Source organism: Plectrocnemia conspersa, unplaced genomic scaffold (genome assembly GCF_051122295.1).
Source record: "Plectrocnemia conspersa isolate PC_06_02 unplaced genomic scaffold, ASM5112229v1 ptg000001l, whole genome shotgun sequence".
NCBI classification, from domain to species: Eukaryota; Metazoa; Arthropoda; class Insecta; order Trichoptera; family Polycentropodidae; genus Plectrocnemia; species Plectrocnemia conspersa.
Genome location: NW_028277165.1, coordinates 28,972,588 through 28,997,431, shown reverse-complemented (window position 1 = coordinate 28,997,431; position 24,844 = coordinate 28,972,588). Strand labels below are relative to the sequence as shown.

General features: G+C 33.4%; 2 protein-coding genes across 3 annotated transcripts in view; one reads left to right on the top strand and one right to left on the bottom strand.

Annotated features, from left to right (window-relative positions):
- LOC148239515 (E3 ubiquitin-protein ligase RNF19A-like) overlaps positions 1-24,844 on the top strand; it is a 101,641-nt gene that overhangs the window by 64,007 nt on the left and 12,790 nt on the right. For both annotated transcript variants that reach the window (XM_088196840.1, XM_088196833.1), the window contains 7 exons: positions 13,867-14,196; positions 16,186-16,307; positions 16,386-16,566; positions 16,634-16,748; positions 16,820-17,025; positions 17,482-17,623; positions 17,686-17,920. In XM_088196840.1, the coding sequence (XP_088052966.1) occupies positions 14,010-14,196; positions 16,186-16,307; positions 16,386-16,566; positions 16,634-16,748; positions 16,820-17,025; positions 17,482-17,623; positions 17,686-17,920 (1,188 nt within the window). In that variant the 5' untranslated portion in view covers positions 13,867-14,009. The remainder of the gene's footprint in view (positions 1-13,866; positions 14,197-16,185; positions 16,308-16,385; positions 16,567-16,633; positions 16,749-16,819; positions 17,026-17,481; positions 17,624-17,685; positions 17,921-24,844) is intronic.
- Positions 20,702-23,589, bottom strand: LOC148239516 (uncharacterized). Its single transcript, XM_088197124.1, has 5 exons — positions 23,467-23,589; positions 21,904-22,453; positions 21,657-21,843; positions 21,402-21,597; positions 20,702-21,333 (listed from the first exon to the last, which is right to left on the bottom strand). Exons 2-5 carry the CDS (start codon positions 22,444-22,446, stop codon positions 21,003-21,005), a joined length of 1,257 nt encoding a protein of 418 aa, XP_088053250.1. The 5' UTR covers positions 22,447-22,453; positions 23,467-23,589; the 3' UTR covers positions 20,702-21,002.

Genomic DNA, 24,844 nt, shown 5'->3' with positions numbered 1-24,844 from the left:
CGCTTCGTCGATTTAAATCGCTTGTTTATTAACAAGAACGACGAAAATCAATTACGTAACGCTATTACCCTATTATTAACCAAACACATTTTGCCTGGCGCTAATTGCTCTCATTGTCGAGCGTCAGATTGCGAAATTGGGTTAACAAGCGCCGTAGCCTGTAGGAAAACTTATTGTTTTATAACATTTTACAAATTGATAGAAAAGCTCAAATTTACCCATATTTGTTTCTATATATAAATAAATTTATTATGTTTCTCCATATATGTATAGTTTTGTGGCCTAATTTTGAAAAAATCGATCGCTTCGGAAGCGACCACGATAGTTTCGCTTATAAATGGTCACCCGGGAGATATACTCTTGCTTCATTAAAAAGGGTGTATTTTATCGGAGTTTAACGTTCCTTCCCTGTTCCTTCCCCAACATAGGTAATGATGCCGAGAGATCAATAATAATTGTGACTGGGAACCCGGCCGCAGTCGTCGATCGTGATGGCTTAGGTCGAGAACGGAGGTGTAGCACTTCGTCTGTACTGGTTGGTAATGGGCCGGCGGGCTTTCTTCTTTAAAAGTACGGCCATTGTTGTAAATAATATTTTCTTCTCATTCATCCAAGCTTCGGTGAAGAACGGTATACAGTGCTTGACTCTTGCTCATATCATGATACATACTAATCTGTATATTAGTATAATCCGTACCACCCGGTATACAAACGAGTATTTTGCCAACGCAAAACAAATTGTCATTCAATGGTCATATTTGCCATTAAACAAATTCATTCTACAGTATAGTTATTTTATAATATTACATAAGATGATTATTTTTAGAAACTCATTTCGATTTCGCAATTTACCAGTTAGTGGCCGTCGACTATTGGGATTGCTCAATTTCTTATCGTCGCAGCGGAAATGTCCAATCTCGTATTATAGAGCGCTATATCTCCAAATATTAGATAGTATTATAGTATCACTACGATTAAATTGCTGCTAAATTATATTTGATTTTATTTATTTAAAATGAATTGACTGTCATTGACTAGTGCTCTTTTGTTGTACATATATTTTTACTACTACTTAATAATTATAAATAGCATAAAAACATATTTAAATATTCATATCTTCTGCTTCAAAATGACAGGCCCAATGCGTTACAATGGGGCAAACTATTAACAATTAATAAGTAAGTTGTCACACCAATTGTATTAATTATTAACTATTTTTATAGCATACAATCACTTGATGTTATATTGTGATATTATTTTGGGAGAGTTCTTCAATGGTTTTATACAACCAATTTATATATTTTTGTATTCATGATGCCCTGGACGAAATGTACAGAGCCCAATCCATAATATGTCATGCACCCGTAGATCATCACATAGGATGAGTGCTTGATGAATCGATTAATGTATAAGGGATGAAATCCTTCGCTTTTTCTACGGCGCACAGTCGTTTGCCATCTGCTCCAAACAGATTAAATTTGGATTCGTCGAAGAAAGCCACTATTCTCCAATCTTCGACGGTCCAATGGCGATGAGCTTTTGCCCATTCAAGGCGATTATTTTTCATTTTCTCAGTAAATAGTGATCGACATTTGTTTAGATCTCTCCATGATTTTGGGTTTGTCTTTACATAACCAAGGCTAATGTGCGACTAAGGGGGCTTTACCAGTTAAAATAACTTATTGAACTTAACCATAAAAATTTGGAATAGAACAAGTTTAACATGTTAATAATAGAATTCGTGAAATATTACCTATGAAACTTTTAATTGGCCACAGCTGTTTGTATTTATTTACGTGGATGATCCGGTATACGTACGTTCGAAACATTTTGACTTTAATAGGTGATGTGTTACCTTACAACTATTTTTTGAAACGAAATTTGCTGGTGGCTTACATTCACAACTATCAGTTGAAAACCACCACTCATACGTTTTACGCCTGTCAGTAGAAATATATATCTACCGGTGAAATTGTATTTCGATATAATTTTACTAAAATCTTAGTGAAAATATATTTTCATTGGAAATACACATTCACTGTAACATATACCACAACTAACTAGGTCGCAGTTCTAATCAAAGAAAAACGTCCGGGCAAATAGTGTCGTCGCACCACAACCGCCATAAGCAAACGTTTACCCAATCATTTTACATTACACATAGATATGTAGAGCAAACACTTGTATTTGCCTCTGTGTGTTGTTTATGTCGAACTGCAGCCAAAGGGTTTACTGAAAAATTTACTAAACAATCAGTTATTAATTAGGTATTTCGAAGTCAGATTTTTAGAGCAAATGGTTTTTTTCTTATTCGATAAAATATAGAAAACTAGAACACGATTGAAAACGATTCACACAATGGACATTGTGATTTTTGAACATTAAACGATTGATTGAATTGTGCACGAACATATTGTATGTATGTACTCTATGCAAGAATAAGGTCAACATTGTGATGTTATGTGATCGTTCGTATTGTTATCTCAAATATAAAAGATAGATTTATTAATATTATGTGGTTGGGTGTTGTCATCTCGATTACGATTCGAAAGAACATAAACACAGAGTTACACCCTCGCCCTACTTCTATAATTATATTTTATTTTCGTTCAATCACTCTCCATCGCATTCTATTTAATCTTGCAATCCAAAAGCAACGATTACTTATTTTTGTAATAGTATTATGTTTTTAAAATATTATTACGTTCATCCAAAACTCGTGTAAAAATATTATAAAAATATAATATATGTTAAAGTATGCAAATTCATCGTTTTTTCGTGCTTACATATACTCATTCATGTACGTATTACGTATTAACTAATTTGTAATTACTGTCACTTTCTGACAACAAACACATTCATTTGCGAAAGTCATGAACATCACTTTCATCGCTCGAAATATATTCGACGTTATTTTTGTGCTCAAGTGGTGCTGATGTTTCAGTAGTTTTAAATCATGATTTCTCAATTTATAAGCCAGTTGTTCTTTAAATAAATCTGCAGCGATAATTACACCATTTTCTGCCACTGTCGTTACCAGTACTTAAGCTCTACGAGTCCAACCCAATGGACGGGCACCCAGCTTTTGGCGGCCGGATAAGCGGGACCAACCCACCGTAGTACTACATATTTTATTAGAGTTTTATTAGTATTTTTCCCAAGCTAGTGCTTATTACCATATTAACTTTATATTTTTTAGCGAATCGCGTTGATTTTTCCTTTGTAATCAGTATGTATGAGAAAAGTAATTTATTACATATAACACAGATTACATCAGGAGTATCTGTATCGCCAATACACGTACTATATCTAACGTTCTGCATGGCATTACTTTAAAAAAGACTAGTTTTATCTGCATCCAAATTTGATCAAGAGTGTAGCCATTATATTAAAGTATTAACAGCTGGCTCCTCTGCAGATGCAATTTTACCTTTAGTCTTTATGAAATATGAAATGCACGTACTTGCAAAAAACCTGTCATTCAACATGTACGATTATATTATTTATCTTTATTGCCTAAAATATGTGGCTTTATTTTTTTAACCCGTTTTTAAATTTATTATGGCATTTCCGTCTAGTTTTTTTTTGCGGATCATCTTCCATTGATGTTAAAGGGGCTTAGGTTACTCATAAAAAGCATTTATTTGATCGATGCTTCAAAATAATAACATAATATATAAAATTGATTTCTAAGAAAAAAAAACTAAATAGACAATATCTCAATTTTCTTGATATGAAATTTGTATGTTTAATTTGAGATTTTTGAGTGTGTGTATTTCGATTAAAAAGGTACAAGATGACATTATTAAATCATTTTCACACAAAAGTGGATTTAGCACATTTACACTTTAAGCCATCGATATCCGAGGCAAAGATCTTGGTCATTGTGAGTTCAGTCATCGGCCGTAGGAATTCCGCGAAGAATTCAGATTGTCGGCATAGTTTGACCGTGACCAAAGATGACGCAATGGTCCAGAGCACCGTTCCCTGCGAGTGCTTGTCAAGTGTGGCGCAAGGAGAAGCAGTAGAAGCCGTGGAAACGAGCGGTCATCAGAGAGGAGAGGAGAGAAAGCAAGAAATCGAGGCGTGTCGCGTCACCGCGCTAGAAACGCCAGAAGTTAACATGACCGGTCGGTCCGAATTAGAACCGGGCGTTCGACGACCGCAAATGTGCGAACTTCCCGGTTAGAAGAAAAAAAACGATGATCAACAAAGTACGGGGTCACCAATAGGAGAGTTTCAAACATTAATTTCCTACTTCTTCATATTAACCTCCTCTGTCCCAGTGCACATATCAATGTACAATAATTTATTGCTTGTTGTTGAATCCATTTTCGATTTATTTTCAGCGGGACCTTTTGTATACCGATATTTCAAAATATAAAAAAATATTTTCCATGACCCTTTAATGTACTAAAAAAAATTTAAATTATGGAATTTACCTTGCCTCGTTTACATAATTAATGAAATACAAGATCGATACACGAGAATAATTACTGATACTGATTATAATTGTGACGAAGAATCTGACATTGATAACTGCGTTGATGGAAAATTCCCAATTTGAGATATTACATCTCGATAGTATCAATTTTGTTGCAATTGAATTCTGTGGTTATGAAGGTTTCAATGAAACTTGACGACCCTTCTTAGCTTTTAGGCTAATTGCTATTTTTGTATTTGTTTGTATCGTCCTAGATATGAAAACTCAAACAGGATGCGAGGCGTAAGTCTGTGGTGAAGAGATTCTTGTAGCGAAGTAGTAGTCCGAGCGTCAATGTGTAGTGGAGTCGCGTGTGTATAGTTAGAAAACTGCTAGGCTCGTGGGTACAGTTCGCGGGAATTCAGACGCACGTCTGGCGTGTTGTATATGAATCGTTATAGCTGAAAGATTTAAAAAAAGTCATTAAAATATTGCACTATCAATTCGCATTAAGATGCGATGCTGAAGTATTATTTTTTTAATATAAAATTATGTCTGCCTCCATGCGAGTGAATGGCGCGAAATTATGAACACAACTTATAATTTAGTTAATGCTTTAAATTTACATCATGCGACAGTACTAGTTTGTAATTTAATTTTTTTTATGACGATTTATTATTTTTCCAAATACGAGCTATTTTTAAATGCGTCACTCAATACAATTTACATTAAAAGCGATGATCATTTGTGAGTCGTAAAAGCATCAACGGCATAATAAAACGTAGAGTATAAACATTTTCGTGAATTACACAAAAAAACATCATTAACATATTAACTGCCAAGTCCTTTGTATTTTTATTACTCTGATAAAAAAAATCGATGACTTATTAAATATAAGTAATATAAAAGAGTTTATTTATTATTCTAGTTGTATTGCATTTTTATGCATACTGGTGACGCCTTGGGCTAACGCCTAATATGTTACAACGGTAAATAAACGAACAAAGAGGACTTTATAATATACCCATTATTATTTCGCAAATTTAAAAAAAATATAGAGAAACTATTGCTGTAATTAAATTTTTGCTAACATGTACATATAACATTTATAGTATATTTAATATTTTTACGACTACGTATGACGCGTATGTTTTTTAGTATTTATATTAAAATATTTATATAAAAATTATGCGCTAAATACAAATTTATTAAAAATAGAGTAAAAATAATTAGAGCTACGTAATAATAAAATCGTTTATAAAAAAATGTACAAAAATGATCTTTAAAATCAGCGCATAATTTTAATAATGTCATATATATATATCTACAAAAATTCTATTAATAAGCAATATTGAACAAAAATGAATAATTTTGTCGAAAATTAATAATGTAATGATACAATTTATGCAACAAAATTACCAATATTGCAAGTATTTTGTAGTTAATACTAAAAATTTTTTTTTTGTTATATCACGATAAAATTATTAAAAGAAGAAATGTAATAATCAGTTTTACTTTTCCACGAGAAAAAAAGTTACACATATGTACCTCTCGTCATTGATTATTTTGCACAATTGTTTTATTTTTTCCCTCGGTGTTGCGAGTGATTGATGTGTAGGAAATAATAAAATTATATAGCGTGTTAATTCAGTGTAATAGACGCGTTTTTATTCTCTCGTACCCCAAAGTGCTAAAAATGGAAGATCCAAAGGACCCTCGACGAGTATTGCGCGAAGATGAGATTTTTCCGCGAATTCTGACGCGATCAATAAGAGGAAAATTTCTATCTAAACAGGATGTAAAGATAATTTATAGATACCCGATGGTCGAGATTAATATATACACAATGATTAATTGCTAAATAATACGAATGCAAAAGGTTAATTATAATGAATTGAAATCTATTAACTCTTGTATTTTATTGTGTAATATAAATTTTTAATTGTCAATAACAAAGTTATATAAAAATGCATTAAATAATAATATACGGAACTGTTGCATACATAATAATGTTAATAAAAGGCTAACGCTGTATATTGTATGTGCATATAAATATATGCTAGAAAAGTAACATAACTTCCTTTGATATAAATACCGTATTGATTCTCGTTGCAGTTATATCGATTACTTCAGCGCTAATTTTACTGTGAGAGAAGCATTCATCTCTCAAGCCAATCTCTGTTGCATTGTTATGATTCAGTCAAGGTTGATTAAAAATTAAACATTTTGATTCAGTGAATATCTGGATAATTAATTTTTGCTGTGGTAAGCTTTTAATATTCAGGGAATTTAAAAAATCCAGATCTCCCTTATAGTTTAGGTGGTAGTGTTTTACCCATTAATATTTCCGTCGAAGACTTACTAATTCGACTATATTCTAATTATTCCAAGTCGGGAGCGAAGAGGTAGTGAAAGTGGCGGCAATGTTTTGATAATATACCCTTGAAAATTAGAAACTGTTCGATGTACCTTTCAGTTTTCAATGATTCGGGGTGGAATCAGACTCTTTGTTATTGTCTAATACTTATAATTCACATTTTATAGATCTTAATTCCCATTGTCTGGTACAGGACCGCCGAGAACGAACCCTGAAAAAAAACTAATGACAAAAATGGCATTTTTTAACATCGTTATATAATTTCTTGAATACATAATAATAGGTACGAACCCTTTCTATGCTACAAATAAATATAAAAATTAGCCACCGTTGCGACATATTTTATGCGAAATATTATAATTAGACATTAAAAATTATTAAAAATATCTACTCATAATATTTACCTGATAATTAGTCGTTTTTTGAAAACGCTCGATTATCAAGCGTTTATATAAAGACTTCTTATAACAACATTACGAATGAGAATCAAATAAAGCACATTTAAACAGAGTTTTGCCCAATAGGAGAGCGCAAAAAACAATTATTCTTTCTCAGAAGTTTTTTTGCGTCTCTCCTATTGATCAAAATTAAGTTTGAATATACTTTGATCAGCTCTCTTATATAAGAAGTCTGTAGTAATATTAGTAAGGATAGCTATCATATTTTTAAACAGTGTAATATCGAAATGCAGACAAACTATGGAGAAATATGTGAGATTCGATGTCTCTCTATACTTATTATTTTGTTTATTTTCCCCTGAGAGATGAGTTTGCTTAGTTTGAATTTTGGACTTGACCTAATTAAAGTTCAAAAACTATAATTGGGTTTAGAATTTTCATTATTTTAGGTTTGGGTTTGAACAGTAAATGGACGTTTCGTAACCGTCAAATTGAACTTCATAGACATTTTTGAGCAGCATATTAGCTCCTATCTATTAAGTTATATTTCCGCTGGTAGAAATATGTATCTACTAGTGAAAATGTATTTGTACTTTCCTATTGAAAATATAACTACCAAAAAATACACATTCACGAAAATTTGAAATCATATAATTTTAATAGCATCTGCCAGATAATTTATATCTTCACTGGTAAAAATATATATCTACTGGTGAAAATGTATTCTGATATGATTTTACTGAAATGACATATTTTAAAAAATATTTTTGGAACAGATTTTTTTTTCTAGATTTTATTTTATGAATAACCACATGAAACTAAATGTATTATTTATTTATTTTACTGAATTAAATCCAATTGTCAAATTATCTATGATACAATAAATTTATATAATTCAGCTGATGCTGTTGTTGCTTTTTCGTTATTTCTTTGCTTCTTCCCTAGGTATTTGATCTGAAAATTCAGATCGAATACCTAAATCTAATGCTACTAATTTACATTCGTTGAATATTTCTTCTCATGTTTAAAATTTTTTAAACGTTCAAAAAGCAATAAAGTCAACAATAATTTGCAAACAAATTTTAACACAAACAAAAAATCTACAATCTATTCCTTTAAATAATAATGTTTTTTGTGAAAGTACTACCTAGAAAGTTGGTGCTTTTGCAATGTTCCGCCCCTTTTATTTATTGTATGTATAAAAAGGGCTGAAGGAATTTATACCTGTTCAGATTCATGACCATCGTTCTCTTTAATGCCAATCGTGTTCTGACGATAAAATTACAAACATTCACTTCATGACCATCTATTTTTAACTTGCAATTAAATGTTACTTTTAATTTTTTTAATATGATTATTCATTGCATAAGCAAAGAGCCTTGGCATTGAGAACAACATTGTTCGATACTTTCTAATGCTCAAAGGCAGTCGATTATCAAGTACCCAATAACTAACATATATACCTATAAATTCGCTTCTAAATATCTGCTTATATGAGTAAATTGAAAAACGTTTTATAAATTAAAAAAAGAAATAACTCTCGCACGGTGAGCTCTGGTGTCATGAATAACACAGCTCATTTTATCTTATGTAAAAATTGAAATAAAAGATATTCAAATTCTGGTTTGTGAAGTAAATATAATATAAAAAAACATGATCAAAAAAATAATTATATTTATGGCGCACATTTTGGATAAAAAAACAATGTTTAACAGCCATTCCTGGAAGAATCTTACTTCATGAGTCATTCACCATTTCAATGGAAAGAAAAGATCTGTTGAGTCTTGTCATTGAAATCATTGGTTTCAATAATTCTGTTGTGAACATCGATGTTTCGGTCTTTTTTCCCCTTTCAGTCGCATTTCCACGGCGTTTCGCTCTGGTCGGTGCGATAGTGTCGCCTCTTTTCGAATACATGAATACGCGATTAAGTTTTACTTTTCAATCGTTACGTTAATACGCGGAAACCGTTACGGAGAGCGTCACGAGCCGTTACGCCGCTCAATGGGTTAAGAATCGGATTGTGTCGCATGCGAAGAACTAGATCCACTACCTTAGACTCGTTTTCCTGATCACTGAACTAAAGGCAGATAACGTGAGACTATAAAATATCTGCAGTATTAAATAGGCATTAGAAATATGCCCCTATATTTTATTTACGAAAATATAGATACGATCCATACCTAAATCACTTTAGACTTTATATCATATAAGTAAGCAAATCTAATGAAAGAATTTTATCTCCCAAATATATTTGCTTTATCCTTATCGCAGTATTTTAATCCAATATAGAATTAGGTTTTTCCATTCCGACGTCCGCACGGCGGCTGCTGTCACGTACAGCTGGCATATTTGCGCGCGATCGAAAAATGTGCCAAATAATCGCAATTTTTAAATTGCCATATTAAAATGACGCTACTGATAATTATAAAGGCTTTTTCAAAATGCCATAAGGCATAAAAATGATAATTCAGAATACGAACACCACATCTGTGACTATCCTAGAATTTGTCGCCATTGATTCTAAGTAAGAATTCGTTATGGTGTGACATTTATATAAGCCGATCTAGGAAAATACATAACGATTTTTTTTTAACAAAATCAAGTACCACTAATTATTTTTAAATTATTTAATTTTATATGAAAAAAATATAATAACGATATCTGTTAGAAGAATATACTATCAAAAATATAATTTATTCTTTTTGGTGCCCTAAAATATTCAAAGATGTCAGTAAGGGTCTGTTGAAGTCCCCGATAAGCATGTGGTATTATAACTTGACCACGTGACTACGATGCAGCGCTCGTCATGCGTGTTGACCATAGGACACCTACGCGCATAATGAAATTGAAGCGAGCTACTCGTTCTATCTCAGTTTGCGAAAAACCATATCATAATCTCTCACTGTCGTCACACGCGAGAGAGCGAAAGGGGAAGTATCTCACCGCTCGCGCTCGAAAGAGCAGCTCCGACTTCGGTCCGTTTGCCGACAATGTTTGGAAGAGCTCGAAGCTGGCCAAATCGACTGAATTACCCCCACTTTACCTCCCGTTCTCGGTAACTTCGGACAACTTCCGAGAGATTTTAGAGCGGGCAGAACCGAACTCGACCGAAGTAACCCACTATATTCTCCATCCTTGGCCAACCGTGGCCAACTTCCAGAGAGTGTAGTTCAGGCATAATAGTTTAGAATCGGTACTTTGAGGCAATTAGTGAGTCGCGCGTGCTATTATTATATTATAGACTAAGAAAGCTTACCAAACCGACAATAATTTAAAAAAATAATAACAGTTACTGGTAAACGCGCTGGCTCTGGCGCAATCTGTTTTAATATGACTAACATTTCACACAAGCATATAGCTGAATATACGAGATGTGATAAAAATCCAGTTGAGCTCATATTTTTTTATCGTTGCTATCACTGTCTGTGATGCGCATGATTTTTATCAGGCATATTGAACACGTAGTTTGTGTTTAAAAAATGTTATCGACTCATTTTGTCACGCTTGGTGAATTATTTAAAAAAATACTTTGCGGATTTTCGCCATTTGTGTGAGCCAATCTGAAGACAACGACCAGAATTATGGTCAAATAGCTCTTTGATTTTGCACCACGATAACACAACGATTCAAATCTCATAGAAAATCATAATTTTTTGTCCAAAAACGACACCTTAGTGATGCCGCAGTACTGTATTTACCAGATATGCCCTCCTGCGATATTTTACTGTTTACGTAGATAAAAGGGACATTTGTTTTGTGTCTGAAAAAAACGCTAATATAAGTGTATTATATTTAAAAACAAGTAAATACTTTTCGAATTGTTGAAACGGTCCTTTCTAAAGTAGCTCAATTGTGTTACTAGAAACGACAAATTATTACTTTGTCCGCTCACGTAAATTCTCCATTATGTACGCCGATGTAATTGGACCGAATTGTACCATAAACAATACCACTCGGAGGCTGTCTTGTGTCAGTCGGCTTTGACGTAATTCGATCGTGACGTCATCGGTTATTCTCCCGAGAGTAATGTGTACTAAGAATAATTAAGTACGCGACTGTGGTGTAAGAAGGCAACGGCGGTTAATAATAAACGAGCGCCTTGCGAGAAGGACGCTTAGTGCTTATTCAATCTATTTTAAGATGGATATTTTTGTGTAAAAACCCTGCTGCTCCTTAGACATTAAATTAGTAGTGTTGCGTGTCAGTAAACTCTCCAGAGGACAGTGTAATTGTGGATTAATGAGTGATCAACTTATCCACTCTCGCTTTGTCCATATACGTACATATTTTATTTATTATAAAATTATTTATGTTACACGTATCGCTTGACTATATCAGAAAAAAAATATTGATACAATATATACTTACATGTATACATAAAAATATGTAATAAACAAGTGTAGATTTTTAATTCATGTTCTATTACGATTCGCATAAACTCTTGTTATTCCAAATCAGAAGCGAAGTGGTAGTTCTGTGGTTTAGTTTCATTAGGAAGTTAGCACAATTTTTTCAAATACGTTTCTTATTTAAACATAATTATTGCTAATATTTAACACATGTGCTTAGTGTAGCATATTCCGTTGATTGTTGGGTACAAATATGTCTGAATGGAGATAAAAATGTACGGATGGTGCAAAGAATTTCGTGTTAGCTATACCTGCTTTTGTTTTTACTTCGCCAGCCATCCCTATCATATAAATGGTCCCGTAGGCCGCTGCTGCGCGGTCATTTCTCTCTTACAAAACCTAATTACTGGGAACTGCTAGGTACAGCTAGACATGCCTGAGATAAAGTAAATATATTCGTACAAAAATATCGAACATGTTGAATAAGATTTTTTAAATTTTCGCCAAAATACTGACCGATGATTAATTTTACATAGGTAAAGTGTACATGGGACAATGAGCATCATTTTATTCTCTATGGGTATCATCGTTTTCGTAGTTCTAATAAGATGTACGGATTCTTAAAAAAAATAAAAAATATTTTCTGTGCTATCACTATTTTATTTCATATCGGTATTACCGGTATTGCAATCTCTAATTCTATAGTTTTATATGGTACAATAAGTTAAAAATTCACAAATATTTAAGCATAAACGTGTTGCTATACGGCAAGATTATACATTTACATATAACGCTATGACATTTAAAGTGTTTTTTAGTATTCTTATTTTCTGGCAATATGAAATAATATTACATACTATCTATTTATATAACCCATATTATCTTAAATTAAAAACCTGATATATTCTTCTGCAAAAAATATAGGCAGAAATTCAATTTAAATTTGCATGTTTATTTCATGTAAAATATAACTGCTTTTAATAGAAAGTATATGTTTTTATATTCTTAATTATAATATCTTGAAATAAATTAGCTTAGTCTAAAAGAAACTCAATTTTAAACAGTTTGTATACAATATTGTATATATATAACAGGACCGGCGCTAAGAAACGCGGGACCCATGTTAAGAATCAGGTGCGGAGCACCTCTCCAAAAAAATTTGTGGAAATTAATACATAATGATTTATTAATGTGTTTTTTTATTTAATTTTATAATTAAATAGCGTTTTTTTAACATAATATATTTTGCGCAACTCGAGATAAAAGACAAAAAGTGAAAATTCATACTTATTTATCCTTGGAACGAGTCGAGGCAGAATAATTTCGCAATTTGTACAACAGCAAGTTTTCATTTTTCAAAAATAGTAAACAAGCTAAATCTTCAGTGACGCACGTGTAATCTAGAGAGCTACTTAAGACACACTGCATGAGCAGTGGAAGAGGTTCCAGATGTAGGTCAAATGCAAGAAGTCAGAATAAGCTATTGCATTTCTACATCGCTGTTCTACACTTGTGAAACCAAATATGTATGATTTGGAGTATTAAAAAAGTGAAACCATGTAAATCGAGGGATATGTGTATATATCATTCTATCGTATATATCAGGTTATTTATATCATTCTTTACGACTAAATGTAACATATGTATATTTAACTACTGAATGAGTTATTTTTTCTATATTGAGTCAAAAGAAATATTTGCAATTCTTCACGTTTTGTCCACTTTTTTGGTGTTTCACTATGACCTAAAAATATAATAGATATCTTTATTGATCATTCATACTAGAATCATGATGGCGCGATTTTATATTTTTGTGTTAAGTATTGATCGAAGTATATTCAAACCAAATTTTGGTCAATAGGAGAACACAAAAACAATTATCACTTCTCAGAAGTCAAAAATTCACGTCAAAAGCAATAAAATCGTGTCCACGCTGGCACGATTTTATTGCTTTTGACGTGGATTTTTGACTTCTGAGAAGTGATAATTGTTTTTTGTGCTCTTCTATTGGTCAAAATTTGGTTTTATGTACTTCTTAAAAATTGTAATATCCTATCGTATCCGTCGTAATGTGAATGATGAAGCATTCCCACTGCTACTGTAATGGAACGATTTTATTACTTTTCATATGTTTGATTTGAAGTATTAAAAAAAAGATTCAAAAATTATTTGTCAAAGTAATTTGCAAATATTTTGCTTTGCCCTAACGTCGGGCCTGTTCCTAACTATGCCACGTGATGCTTGAATCATATTGTCAATTTTTCCTGTTGCGTTATTTAGTTACACTTTATAATATATTTTCTTTTCTCTTTCCAGATAACATATTCAGTTGCGATGACAGCAACGCCATGCCGCCCGTCTTCCTCACAGTGCTCTTATGATGGTGACCGTCAGTAAACGTAGTGTTTCCATCTTTGAACTGATTATTTGGATATTTATGTATAAGTTTGTGCCGATAAATGTTCGCGCGGAAGGCCCAACCTCCCGTTAAAGATAGAAGCCCCGACATGGGGGGCACGAGTAGCCGCCGCGACAGTAATCGCGGGGGCTGCAGCACCACCGGAGGCGTCGGACGCTTGTCACTGCGCCGTCTCTTGCTTCACTCGCCGCTCCTAGGACATCGACTACGCTCAGCTGCACACAGAGGTATGAACAACACATGTGCTATCTTTCGATCGTCATAACATAATTTTGTTTTAATGAAGATCGTTTAAATTTATTATTATGGAGATGAACAGAGAGCAATTTGAAACAAGGTTCGCATATTTCCAAAAAAATTATCTCACATTCACTATATTTGATCATATGATAGATGCTGAGGTAAATAGTGCACCAGACAACTTACAGTTTAAAATAAAAATTAATGACATTTAGTATAAATGGGGAGCGTACAGTTGTCATCAAAAGAATAAACATTAATTTTTACTTAATCATATTTACATCTCATTTAAATCAAATCGTTTTTAATGAAAATATCTGTATTGAAAGCATCTGTGCTTTCATCAAAATAGTTTCAATGTAGCATACATTTTATTTAAACTTAGTTTGATATTATTTCAACAATATGAACTCCTCAAAGTATTTTTTCCTTTCGGGACACATTAAGCTTGTAACATAATGCAGACACTTTTATAAATTCAGCTTCACTTAAATGGCTGAATAATTCAAAAGACTTATTTATCACTTTTTATCTATGAGGTTTATCACTCATATTAAATGTTTTTTACTTATGATGTTCGTAAACTAGTCCACACGATAGGAAATGTTATGATGGTATGTATACGTGGATGGATACTTTGATGATTCAGCCCACGACTCGGAGGCAGAATAAAAAACCACCCCCAGATGAGAAAAGGTTTCCCATACTTAACCTAAAGTAAACCAAATATTCATTTGATATCATCGGTTCATCTGTTTATCTTTGTGTTCAGATGTTCAGCCCACTGCCACTATCTTGGTGATCCATGTTTTTCCTCTCCATTGCTCTTTTTGCTATTCGTGACAAATATACTGTTTCACTGAGCTCGTGTTTCAGCTATGTAGGTCACCACAGGCAAGACACATTGTTCCTATATATGTTCAATTGTTGTCAGTCTATTGAATCAAATATTCTTTCGAAGCTCATAATGTAATGGAAACTAATATTCTGTATTAATTTATTTATCAAATAGCTTTGCCCCAGTTTTATCGTTGACAACCATAAACAATGTTTTTACTTGAATTATTTTAATCAACCAGTACATAAAGGTGTTTTTATAATGTAAAATTGAACGAGAGAGATGCAAACATCAAGTTAATTCATGTCTCATTTATTGCAAAGGCAAAGCGAATTTATAATTAAAACCAGTAGCAAAATTTGGTTACAACTAGGGTTTGCAATACCGGTATTGCAAACACATATCGCATTTTGAACAAACATTTATAATTTTGTACGCACTCCTTTCTCATAATGAGTAATATATGAATATATTTTATTGGTATAAATTACCTATAAAAACTTAGGAGGCATCCAGAAGTGGTCAATGAAAGAGGATATTTTGTCAAAGATATGTTTTACTAGACTTATTGTTCCAAAAGAAAAAATGATTTGCTGCCTGAATTTTTTAAAAAAAATTTTTTCTACAATGTAATGCATGGATGAAAGTATAGAAATAAATGGAACAAAAAAGTTTTTGTACACAGTCATCTTATTGATTTTTAATGGTACCCATATATAACACAATAGAGGATCAGCGTATAAAGTATTTTTAGAAGTACCTGAATGCAAGGAAGATTGTTTAAATACTTTTGCTTGAAACACGTAATATTCATAAATACTCAGATGAAAAATTGGTCATAAATGTCAGTAACATAAGTCAATATTTGACCTGCTTGTATATTATATTTCCTATAACAAAAATCATAAAGACGACAATAGTTGCTACATCTTCATTTAATATCTTTAAAGAAAATGTTCCGACTCTTGTACTCAAACGTTTTTAAAAACTTATTGTACCAATTGGTTGTAGTGAAGTTTATTTATTAAATGATTCATTAAAACAAGTGTGTCGAATAATTTTCATATGATCATTATATAGCTAATATGTTATTTTACAATATTTATTGTTTATTTAATACGGTAATTCCTTATTTCAGTCGTAGAAGGCAGACAGAGTTCCAGACGGACGAGCTCGACAGCTGCACCAACACCGCCGCGTGCAAACATAGTACGTCCGTCGCCAACAGCTCAACAACCTAGTCAAGATCAAATTTTTGAAGTGTGTACAATATAAAAACTTCACCGAAAACATTTTTATTATCGTCAATTTTAATCACTGCTGCTATTTCTGTTTCAGGATGACATTTTAGAATGTCCGTTGTGCTTGGGCGAATATGAAATTGAATTCTTTCCACCGCTGTCCACTTGCATGCATCGATCTTGCAAGCAATGCCTGAGAGTGTACTTGTCCATTGAGATTCAAGAATCGCGGGTCTGCATTGCATGTCCACAATGTTCCGAATCCATGCATCCTAATGGTAACAATCACAAAACTCTTATTGAAAGATCGTTTTAATAAATAACTAATGTCTATTTTATTTGTAGATATTAAGCAAATTTTGGATAATAAGTTTATATATGAAAAATACGAAGACTTTATGGTTAGGCGGGTGCTGGCTGCTGATCCTGATACACGATGGTGTCCAGCACCAGATTGCAAGTAAGTTAAACTCGTGCTCTACACTCAAATGTTTTAACCAGAATCCTATTTTTAAATATATTTTTCTTTAGTTTTGCAGTTGTAGCTCAGGGTTGTGCTTCGTGTCCAGAACTGTGGTGCCAAGCGCCCGGTTGTGGACGAGCATTTTGCTATCACTGCAAAGCCGCATGGCATCCCAATCAAACGTGCGATGCCGCACGAAGGCAAAGAGCGCCTCCTCCAGTGCCGGCTCCTACTCCTCAAGCTCATCACTCTCCGTCAGAAATCGATTACGCAGGTATATAATTTGATGACTGAATTATTGCACATACAAAAATTCCACACAGGGAAAATTCTAAACATAGATGATTAAAATCATATTAACACCTGTTATATATGTATATACAAAAATTATATTTTAATATATGTATATTGGCATTCTTAAATATACAGTAGACCCCCAATAACACGGTAAATTGGGAACGTGTAGTTGGGGACTAGAAAATACTCATACAAATTTGGCAATACTTATGAATCAGACGCATGTGGTGAGATATCCTCCCTTTGGCGCGCTCATACATAAAGTAATGGGTACCCAAATAGCACGTCCCCAATTTACCGTGTTATTGGGGGGGTCTATTGTATGTGTATATTGATGTACATTTTTTGTTAGCGCAATAATCACTGAACCATGTATTTTATCTTTAAATACTCAGCTTAAAAATATGCTACAATACATCAAAAATAATTTCAGGTCTAGTAAAGCCATGCCCTCGTTGCTCAGTATTAATAGGAAAGATCGAAGACGGCTCCTGCAACCACATGATTTGCTGCGTATGCGGTTCAGAGTTCTGCTGGTTGTGCATGAAGGAAATCTCCGATCTACATTACCTTAGGTTTGTTTTTGGTTAGGTTTATTCGTTACTGAGATTCGATAATAATTTATTTTTATTTACAGTCCTTCTGGATGTACATTTTGGGGCAAAGCTCCGTGGTCTCGCAAGAAGAAGTTGCTGTGGCAGTTGGGAACATTGGCGGGAGCGCCGCTGGGTATTGCGTTGCTCGCTGGAGTTGCTGCTCCTGCTCTTCTGTTGGGACTGCCGGTCTGGGCTGGAAGAAGAGCTAGAGCGAGATGCCGCAAGCTGCCTCCGGCTAAACGCAGGACTCTTGTTGCTGCTGCTGTAGCTGCTGCCGTAAGTTTTTTATTCTATTTTGTTCCATAAGAAAGAGAGAGAGATCTCTTTCTCGTAAAAAAATTATGATTATTATTCACAGCTGAAGAGCTCCTTTAAAAAAATATACAACTCCGTCCCATCTTAACACTTGGCCGATGGGTCGTTTTTTTCCCGCATGATCTGCAAAAATGGGCTGTTTCGCGAGAACTTTGCGCAACACAGATTTATAACAAAAAGATATGATAACTTTTGAATTAAACGGAATTAAAAAACAAAAATTTATCAAATGTTCTGCATTGTATTGGTTCATATGTTAAAATTATTTTATCAGTGGTTTTCAATCTGTGGGTTGCATAAAATAATAATTAATATCATAAAATTTGCTTTATTCTACTTTATTACATATCTAGTTTAATAATTAATTATGTGAATAAAATGAACTATGTGAATTATCATGTGTTAAAAATTGTATGCTTATAGCTGTCATCTTTAAAAATAATTTAAGATCAAGTTTTATTATCAGCTCTTGTTGATACAAAGAGCTCTTTGATTGTCCCCCTCACATGGGAAGTCAGCCAGGGCAATAAAAATAATTATGCTTTGAAATATTTTTTTTCTTAAAGTATAAACATTCATTCATAGATGGCAGCACGAAACGCTTTAGTTTTTGCCAGTAGATACTACTGGACCCATCCTTAAAAGTCAGAAATCATAAAAGGTAGTCAATACCCGTCCCGTCGCCTAACATCAGAGGAGGAAGCTGGTAGATACTACCCGGTCCGTCGGTTAAGTGTTAATGTGACATTTCTCTCATCAAAGTTATCATGTATGGTGGGAAAAAACCCAAAAAATTGAAAAATAAATATTTAATATATTTATCAATATTCCTTAAAAATAAATTGATAGCTATACTTTCCTACATTAAAATACATAGATTTAATATATAAAGGATTCTTTTGCAAAAATAATATTATACATATAACAAAAAAATATATACATATACGTATATGATATAAGTTTTCTCATATAACACTAAATTATCACAACTTTAGAAATAAGATGCTAGAGATACATTATTTAATAGCGATTGATTGTTTTCCGAGAATGAAATCTGAGGATAATTTAAAAAAAAAGTTATCCAGTCTGGTTGTTTTTTTTTTAACATTTCCATTTCATTAACTGCTTAAGTAGCATTAATGCTTGGTGTTACACCGAGGAGTTGCATATGTGCATATTTTTCATATGACCCCTTAGGTATATTTTATTTCTATATACTTTATTTTTTTTCGATCATTTCTAAAATATTATTTTTTTATTATTATTCAATAATTATCTTCTTAAATCTATATCTATATATACAGTACTTTTAATTTCATAAAAGTTTTCTGGTACATCATTGTCGGATAACAATATATTGGTACTTGTTGCTATTGATTTTTGTATAATACATCCGTAACTCTTTGTAAGTGATTAAAAAATTCATTATCGAACACTTATATTCTCACATTCGAATGAATATTAAGTTCGTCTTGAATCACTATTTTATTAAAGTTTCAAACATGTTGATAACATTGTTCCATCGCCTCCTTTGTATTGGAAGTTTCAACATAGTTGCTTTGTTTAGATGTAAATATTGTCAATAGAATTTGATTTTTTTGTTGACAAATTCAACTATTGTTTTTGTTTGTATACTGTTTTAAATTATATCAATTTCATATTGTCTCCAAATAACAGGTTCAAAATGTGAGCCCGTCACCAATGCCTCTACACTATGGCTTTCAATCATCATTATAAGTTTATTATGCTCTCTGCGAATATTATATTCTTCAGGATGGAATAATTTCTCTATTGATATTGTTTTTAAGGATATTATAAAAAATTATATTTCATTTATTTATAGTTTTATCCCAAGTTTATTCCCACCTAATTTTCCATAAAAAAAAACGTGTATATTTTTGTCGTTGCATCACACAAAACACAACAATCTCTCTTCGACGACATCTATTAGTGTCTAAATTTACATTTTTAACACCACTGTCACTGTTTTGTCATGAACTTGAAGATATAAAAAACAACTTTGTAATACAATTGATCCCAATTCGAATCGTTTACTAAAAAAAACGATAAATAAAGAAGAATCCAGTCAAATGTTAACTAATATTCTCTCTCATGTGGAAATATGGACTTTTATATAATGTGCCGAGCTCCATTTGGTATTGATATTCAAAAGCATAATCTAACTGACACCTCAATTAATAGTTAGTGGTTTACAGTGTCATTAATGTTGCTTCTATCAGCACATCGATGAGTCGATTTTATTTTTATGAGAAATATGGAATAATATGTATCGCCTTAAAAGCTGCAACGACACTTTTCAAGAAAAATTGCATTCATAGATTTTGTCTTAGTAAGGAAAGTATTATGCCTTGATGTCATTTTGATAGTTGTAATATATTATGATGAACAAATGAGACTTGTAATCAATCTAAACCAAATCTTGCTCTAGTATTTATAGAGTTCTAACATGCTGATAAGTTTAGTACATCTAATTATGGAAAAGGTTTTTAGGTTCCAAATAAAACTCTACTGTAGATTGAGCACATTTTATTTGAGTTATTTTACATATGTAAGGATCGGTTTCGTTTCACTACTCATAAGAAGCATCTAAATTAATACGAATCAATTTAATTGGCATCGATATCTTTAGTTTCTATATTTTTAAATTGATCTGTATATAATTTATAATAAATTCTATATATTTAAAAAAAATCAAAATATTCTATATTTATAAATTCTCTATTGTAATAATACGGTCTATATATTTGATGTAAAATTTATATAAAATTAATATTCATGGAGCATCGATGGATATGAACAATTCCAGTAACGTAATAATAACAGCTCTCGCTTCAAATAATCACACGAGTCTTTATATTATATTAGACAATAAAACGTTCTCGTATTCGCCGTGCACTGTTAAATATCAATAATTGTAATATTAAAAAATTCCGTACATTGTTCACTACTAAATTTATAAGGCCTTCGTTTTGAAATATTCACACACCTTAAGCTGTCGTATAAACTATGTGCGAGTTTGGGATCAGGCGAGCTGTTCGTCTATGTATTCCATGTCGAGCAGTCCGTCGTTGAGGGCGTCCTGCAGCGCCTGATGCAGACGGTGCTCGGCTCGCGTGTCCCCTAAGGCTACGTCCACGCTGCCGAGGCACAGCAGCAGCGCCAGCAGCTGCGAACGTCTCAGTTCCTTTTGCAGTCTCGAACGTTCCCATCCGAGCGTCGCGGCGTCTACGTCTAATTTCGAACACCAACTAGTAACCGAGTCGAAGTAACCCTGCACTAGTTCGTCCCAGTGTTGCCTTCTCGGAGCGCCGTCCAACGACGAGACGAGCAGCAAAGCCACGTCGTTCGTCGGCCTACCGAATATGTAATACTCTATAATAAAACTCTATCGATTGTATATCGATACTCGTTAAACACTCACCTGCTCAACGTCACCATTTGCCAATCTAAAATACAGCACTCGGTAGCGCCGTCCTTCTCGCGAAACATCAAATTATTGCACCAAAAATCCGTATGAGTGATCACTGACATCGGAGGCGAAGGCCTCAGCAATACTTCGATCAATTTCCTAGTTTTTGGTCTTAGTGCTTCTAATGAATTTTGAACTTCAGTCAATTCTGGAATTCATAAAAACGAATTAATCACAAGCTTAAATTTTATATTGTGCGAAACGTACCTGGTCTATCAGTCATGAAGAACGCTAGCTGAGGAAGTCCTCTTTCTAATAACTGTTGATAACTATCGGAAGCTCGGTCGCTTTGAAATAGAAAAGGATAACGCTCCGATAGTGGTGGCGGACCTTTCGATGCTAATATCATAGAAAATGCGTGTACTTTGGCAATGGAATTAAGAGCAGCTTCTACCTAAAATGCAGTATATACATAAATATATTCGTATCAAAAGTTTTAAATCACAATTAATACCTGTTTAAACGTCAGTCCTTCTGAAAAGCTAGCAGTTTTGTAACCCTGCGGTCTGATGTCTTCTAAGATCAGAGCGCTCTCCGGTGGTTCCGGACTGCCGCTAGTCTCAGTCTTCCCTTGTTTATAGTGTGCGTGGAAGCACTTTGGCACTGGTAGTTTTAAACTAGGATCTTCGCCCTTGTAGATGCCCTCCAAATCGGCGACGACTTGGGTATAGAATTTGATCTCTCTCAAGTCAAACTGGGCTTCGGTGACGAAGAAACGGCTGAACGGGTCTCTAGGCAAGAGTTTCACTACAAGGTCTGCCGTTTTTTGGACGTCAGAGTCGGTTATGTGGTAGCGGACGTTCACTGCCAATACGTCCGATAGGGCAGCTTGGCCGTCTCCGCACCCTGGGCGAACTTCCACGTGGCGGAGCTCGCAATGAGCGCCGCCGTTGGCGGCCGAGAGTGCCCCGAGAACCCATTCTTCGCTAACGGGGCAATCGGAACCCTCGCCCTCTCCGTCCGAACAGAAAGAATCGGAATCTTCGCTTTCTGACATTCTTTATCTGGAATAATAAAAATAATTTCTAATAATATGTAAATTCAGATCTCGTAGAATCAATAAAATACGTTTAATATACAACTTAAGTTATCACACTTCAAGCGCAAAAATTGTCAGTTCTCGGAAGCTAAAAATTTACGTCAAAAGCAATAAAATCGTCACATGTATACTATACTGGGAACGATTGTATTTTCTAGTATTTTACAACCTGATATTCCTTCAATGCATCGGAGAATACTCGCTTGTTATTTCTGTGGTCCTATCCTTTACATTCTATTATTTAGTTCATCCATATTATTACGAATGATCACCGCGAGAACTAAATGTTGTGATAATTTTTTATAAAACACGCAAGTAAGGCACTTAATTAAATTGTAATTAGTTTTACAATCTCATTTTTTTACACATACCAATAAACATATAAGTTCTTGTGTATTTCATTTAAAAAAAATAATGAATGTTCAGCAAAAAAATAGAAATATAATTGTTTTATTCGGTCAACTTTGAGAATCACTGTTTAATACTATATACATTTGTGCTTATAACACAGATAGTAGATATTAATAATATATTTCTCTGAAAAAATACAAAATTGACTAATTTTAGCGGAACAGACCAATGGACTTGGTTGAAAACGTATTTTAAGCTCTTTCAATAAAATCCAAAATTAAATTCGCTACGCTATTAAATGTTATTTTTAAGATAGAAAATATACAGTAGAACTCGTATGTTGATCATACTACACAAAAGAGATAATCTTAATTGAGTCGAACCAGATTAATTCGGATATCGAAAATAAATGATATTGTTGCGTATTAATTTATTAAATTAAAAATCAATTTCCCTCGGAAGATACCATCTAGTTTTAGGGTTATGTCTTATACCCGTACATTTACACCCTCGTAAACGGGGCGTATCCTCCCCCGCGTATAAATCATCCGTATTGACACGCAAAGATGTGACCGACTGTCATCCCGCAAGGAACACCTCTAGCCACGATGAAGATTGAAATAGTACCGGTGTCGGTCGCGAGTGCAAGCCTTCGGTCGCATGCGGGACGAGTGCTCGAGTGCCCGCCGGATGCGTGCTCCTCGTCCGCCCGCCTCGTCGGGACTGTACCCGGGGGCGGCCACGTGAGGCGGCGCCACCGCCCAAGCGACGGCCGCAGGGCTCGATCCGGCCCTGGAATGAATATGCATGAAGGGCCGCGCGAGAAAACGAGGGGGGAGCTCTAGTGTCTGCATTATCGCCTATTCCGGATAAAGGGGCGTAGTGAATCAATTAGCAAAAATGCTTGCGTTTGTCATATATTGAAGCATTTTATTTTTTCATTTTTATATATGTAAAATATTTTTGTTACAGACATTATTTTCTATCGCGTAAGGTTATTTGACAAAAATAAAAAACATGTCACTAAATGCAAATTTAACATATTTGTGTTTTTTTAAATACGTTTATTTTAATGTTTACAAATTAGTTATTAGCTTAATTTAATAAAAATAAGAATATAAGACTAAACGATTGTGGTTTTAATTTAAGGAAAAAATTAAAAAACCTTTTACAAATCAAGCGGAAAAAAATAAATAAAATGTAAAACCAAAAAATTAGCGCTTTGGCATTTTGTGCTTGTATTTAATGTTAATGTTGTTTTTATCATAGTCACCGATACACGAGATTAGTGGGTTAGTGTGTTCTCGCGAGATATTTTTATAATATTTTCTGGTATGAAAATGACAGTGTTCTTTAATTGTTGGTATTTTAAGGCTAATATGCATTTTTTTTAAATTAATATTAAAACGTGTGTTATATATTATTTTTATAGCTTTGTTTTGAATGACGCGCTGTTTCTATTAAATATTGGTCTAAAGGCCGCAATGGCGGTAAGCCTTTTAGAGCGAAGTTCCAAAATATGTTTATTAAATTTAAGCTTGGAGTCTAGGTGTAAGCCCAGGTGTTTAACGTTTTTTTTCATTTGACGTTATTGCCCTCTTCACTTAGTAGAGGTGGAAGCAAAGTTTGTCTACGCATTTTAATAATGATTGCTTCTGTTTAAATTTGGTTGATTTTAATTTTCCTTTCAAAATATTTATTTAGGATTTCAAAAGATGTTTGTAATTTACTTGCGATTTGTTTAGGACCGTAAGGTCTAGTTAAAATAGCTGTATCGGTAGTTATATTTCAATGTTGACACTTAATATACACCAGAAATACACAAATATGAAAACTAAAATTATTAAGAAAATTTTCAATTGGCACTTATAGCAACGTTTTCTCTTTCCGCCAAAACGTATTTTTCCGTTTTTCCTTTTGTGAACTTTCTGAGGGTCATCCCTTTTTAACATCCAGGAATAGTGTGCGATCAGTTCACACTCTTCTTCCTTGGTATCGCATTTAC

Coding starts and splice junctions, on each gene's coding strand:
- LOC148239516 (XM_088197124.1), bottom strand. CDS start 22,446: ATGTCAGAAAGCGAAGATTCCGATTCTTTCTGTTCGGACGGAGAGGGC. Junction 21,844..21,903: donor AAGGACTGACGTTTAAACAG/GTATTAATTGTG, acceptor ACTGCATTTTAG/GTAGAAGCTGCTCTTAATTC. Junction 21,598..21,656: donor CTTCATGACTGATAGACCAG/GTACGTTTCGCA, acceptor TATGAATTCCAG/AATTGACTGAAGTTCAAAAT.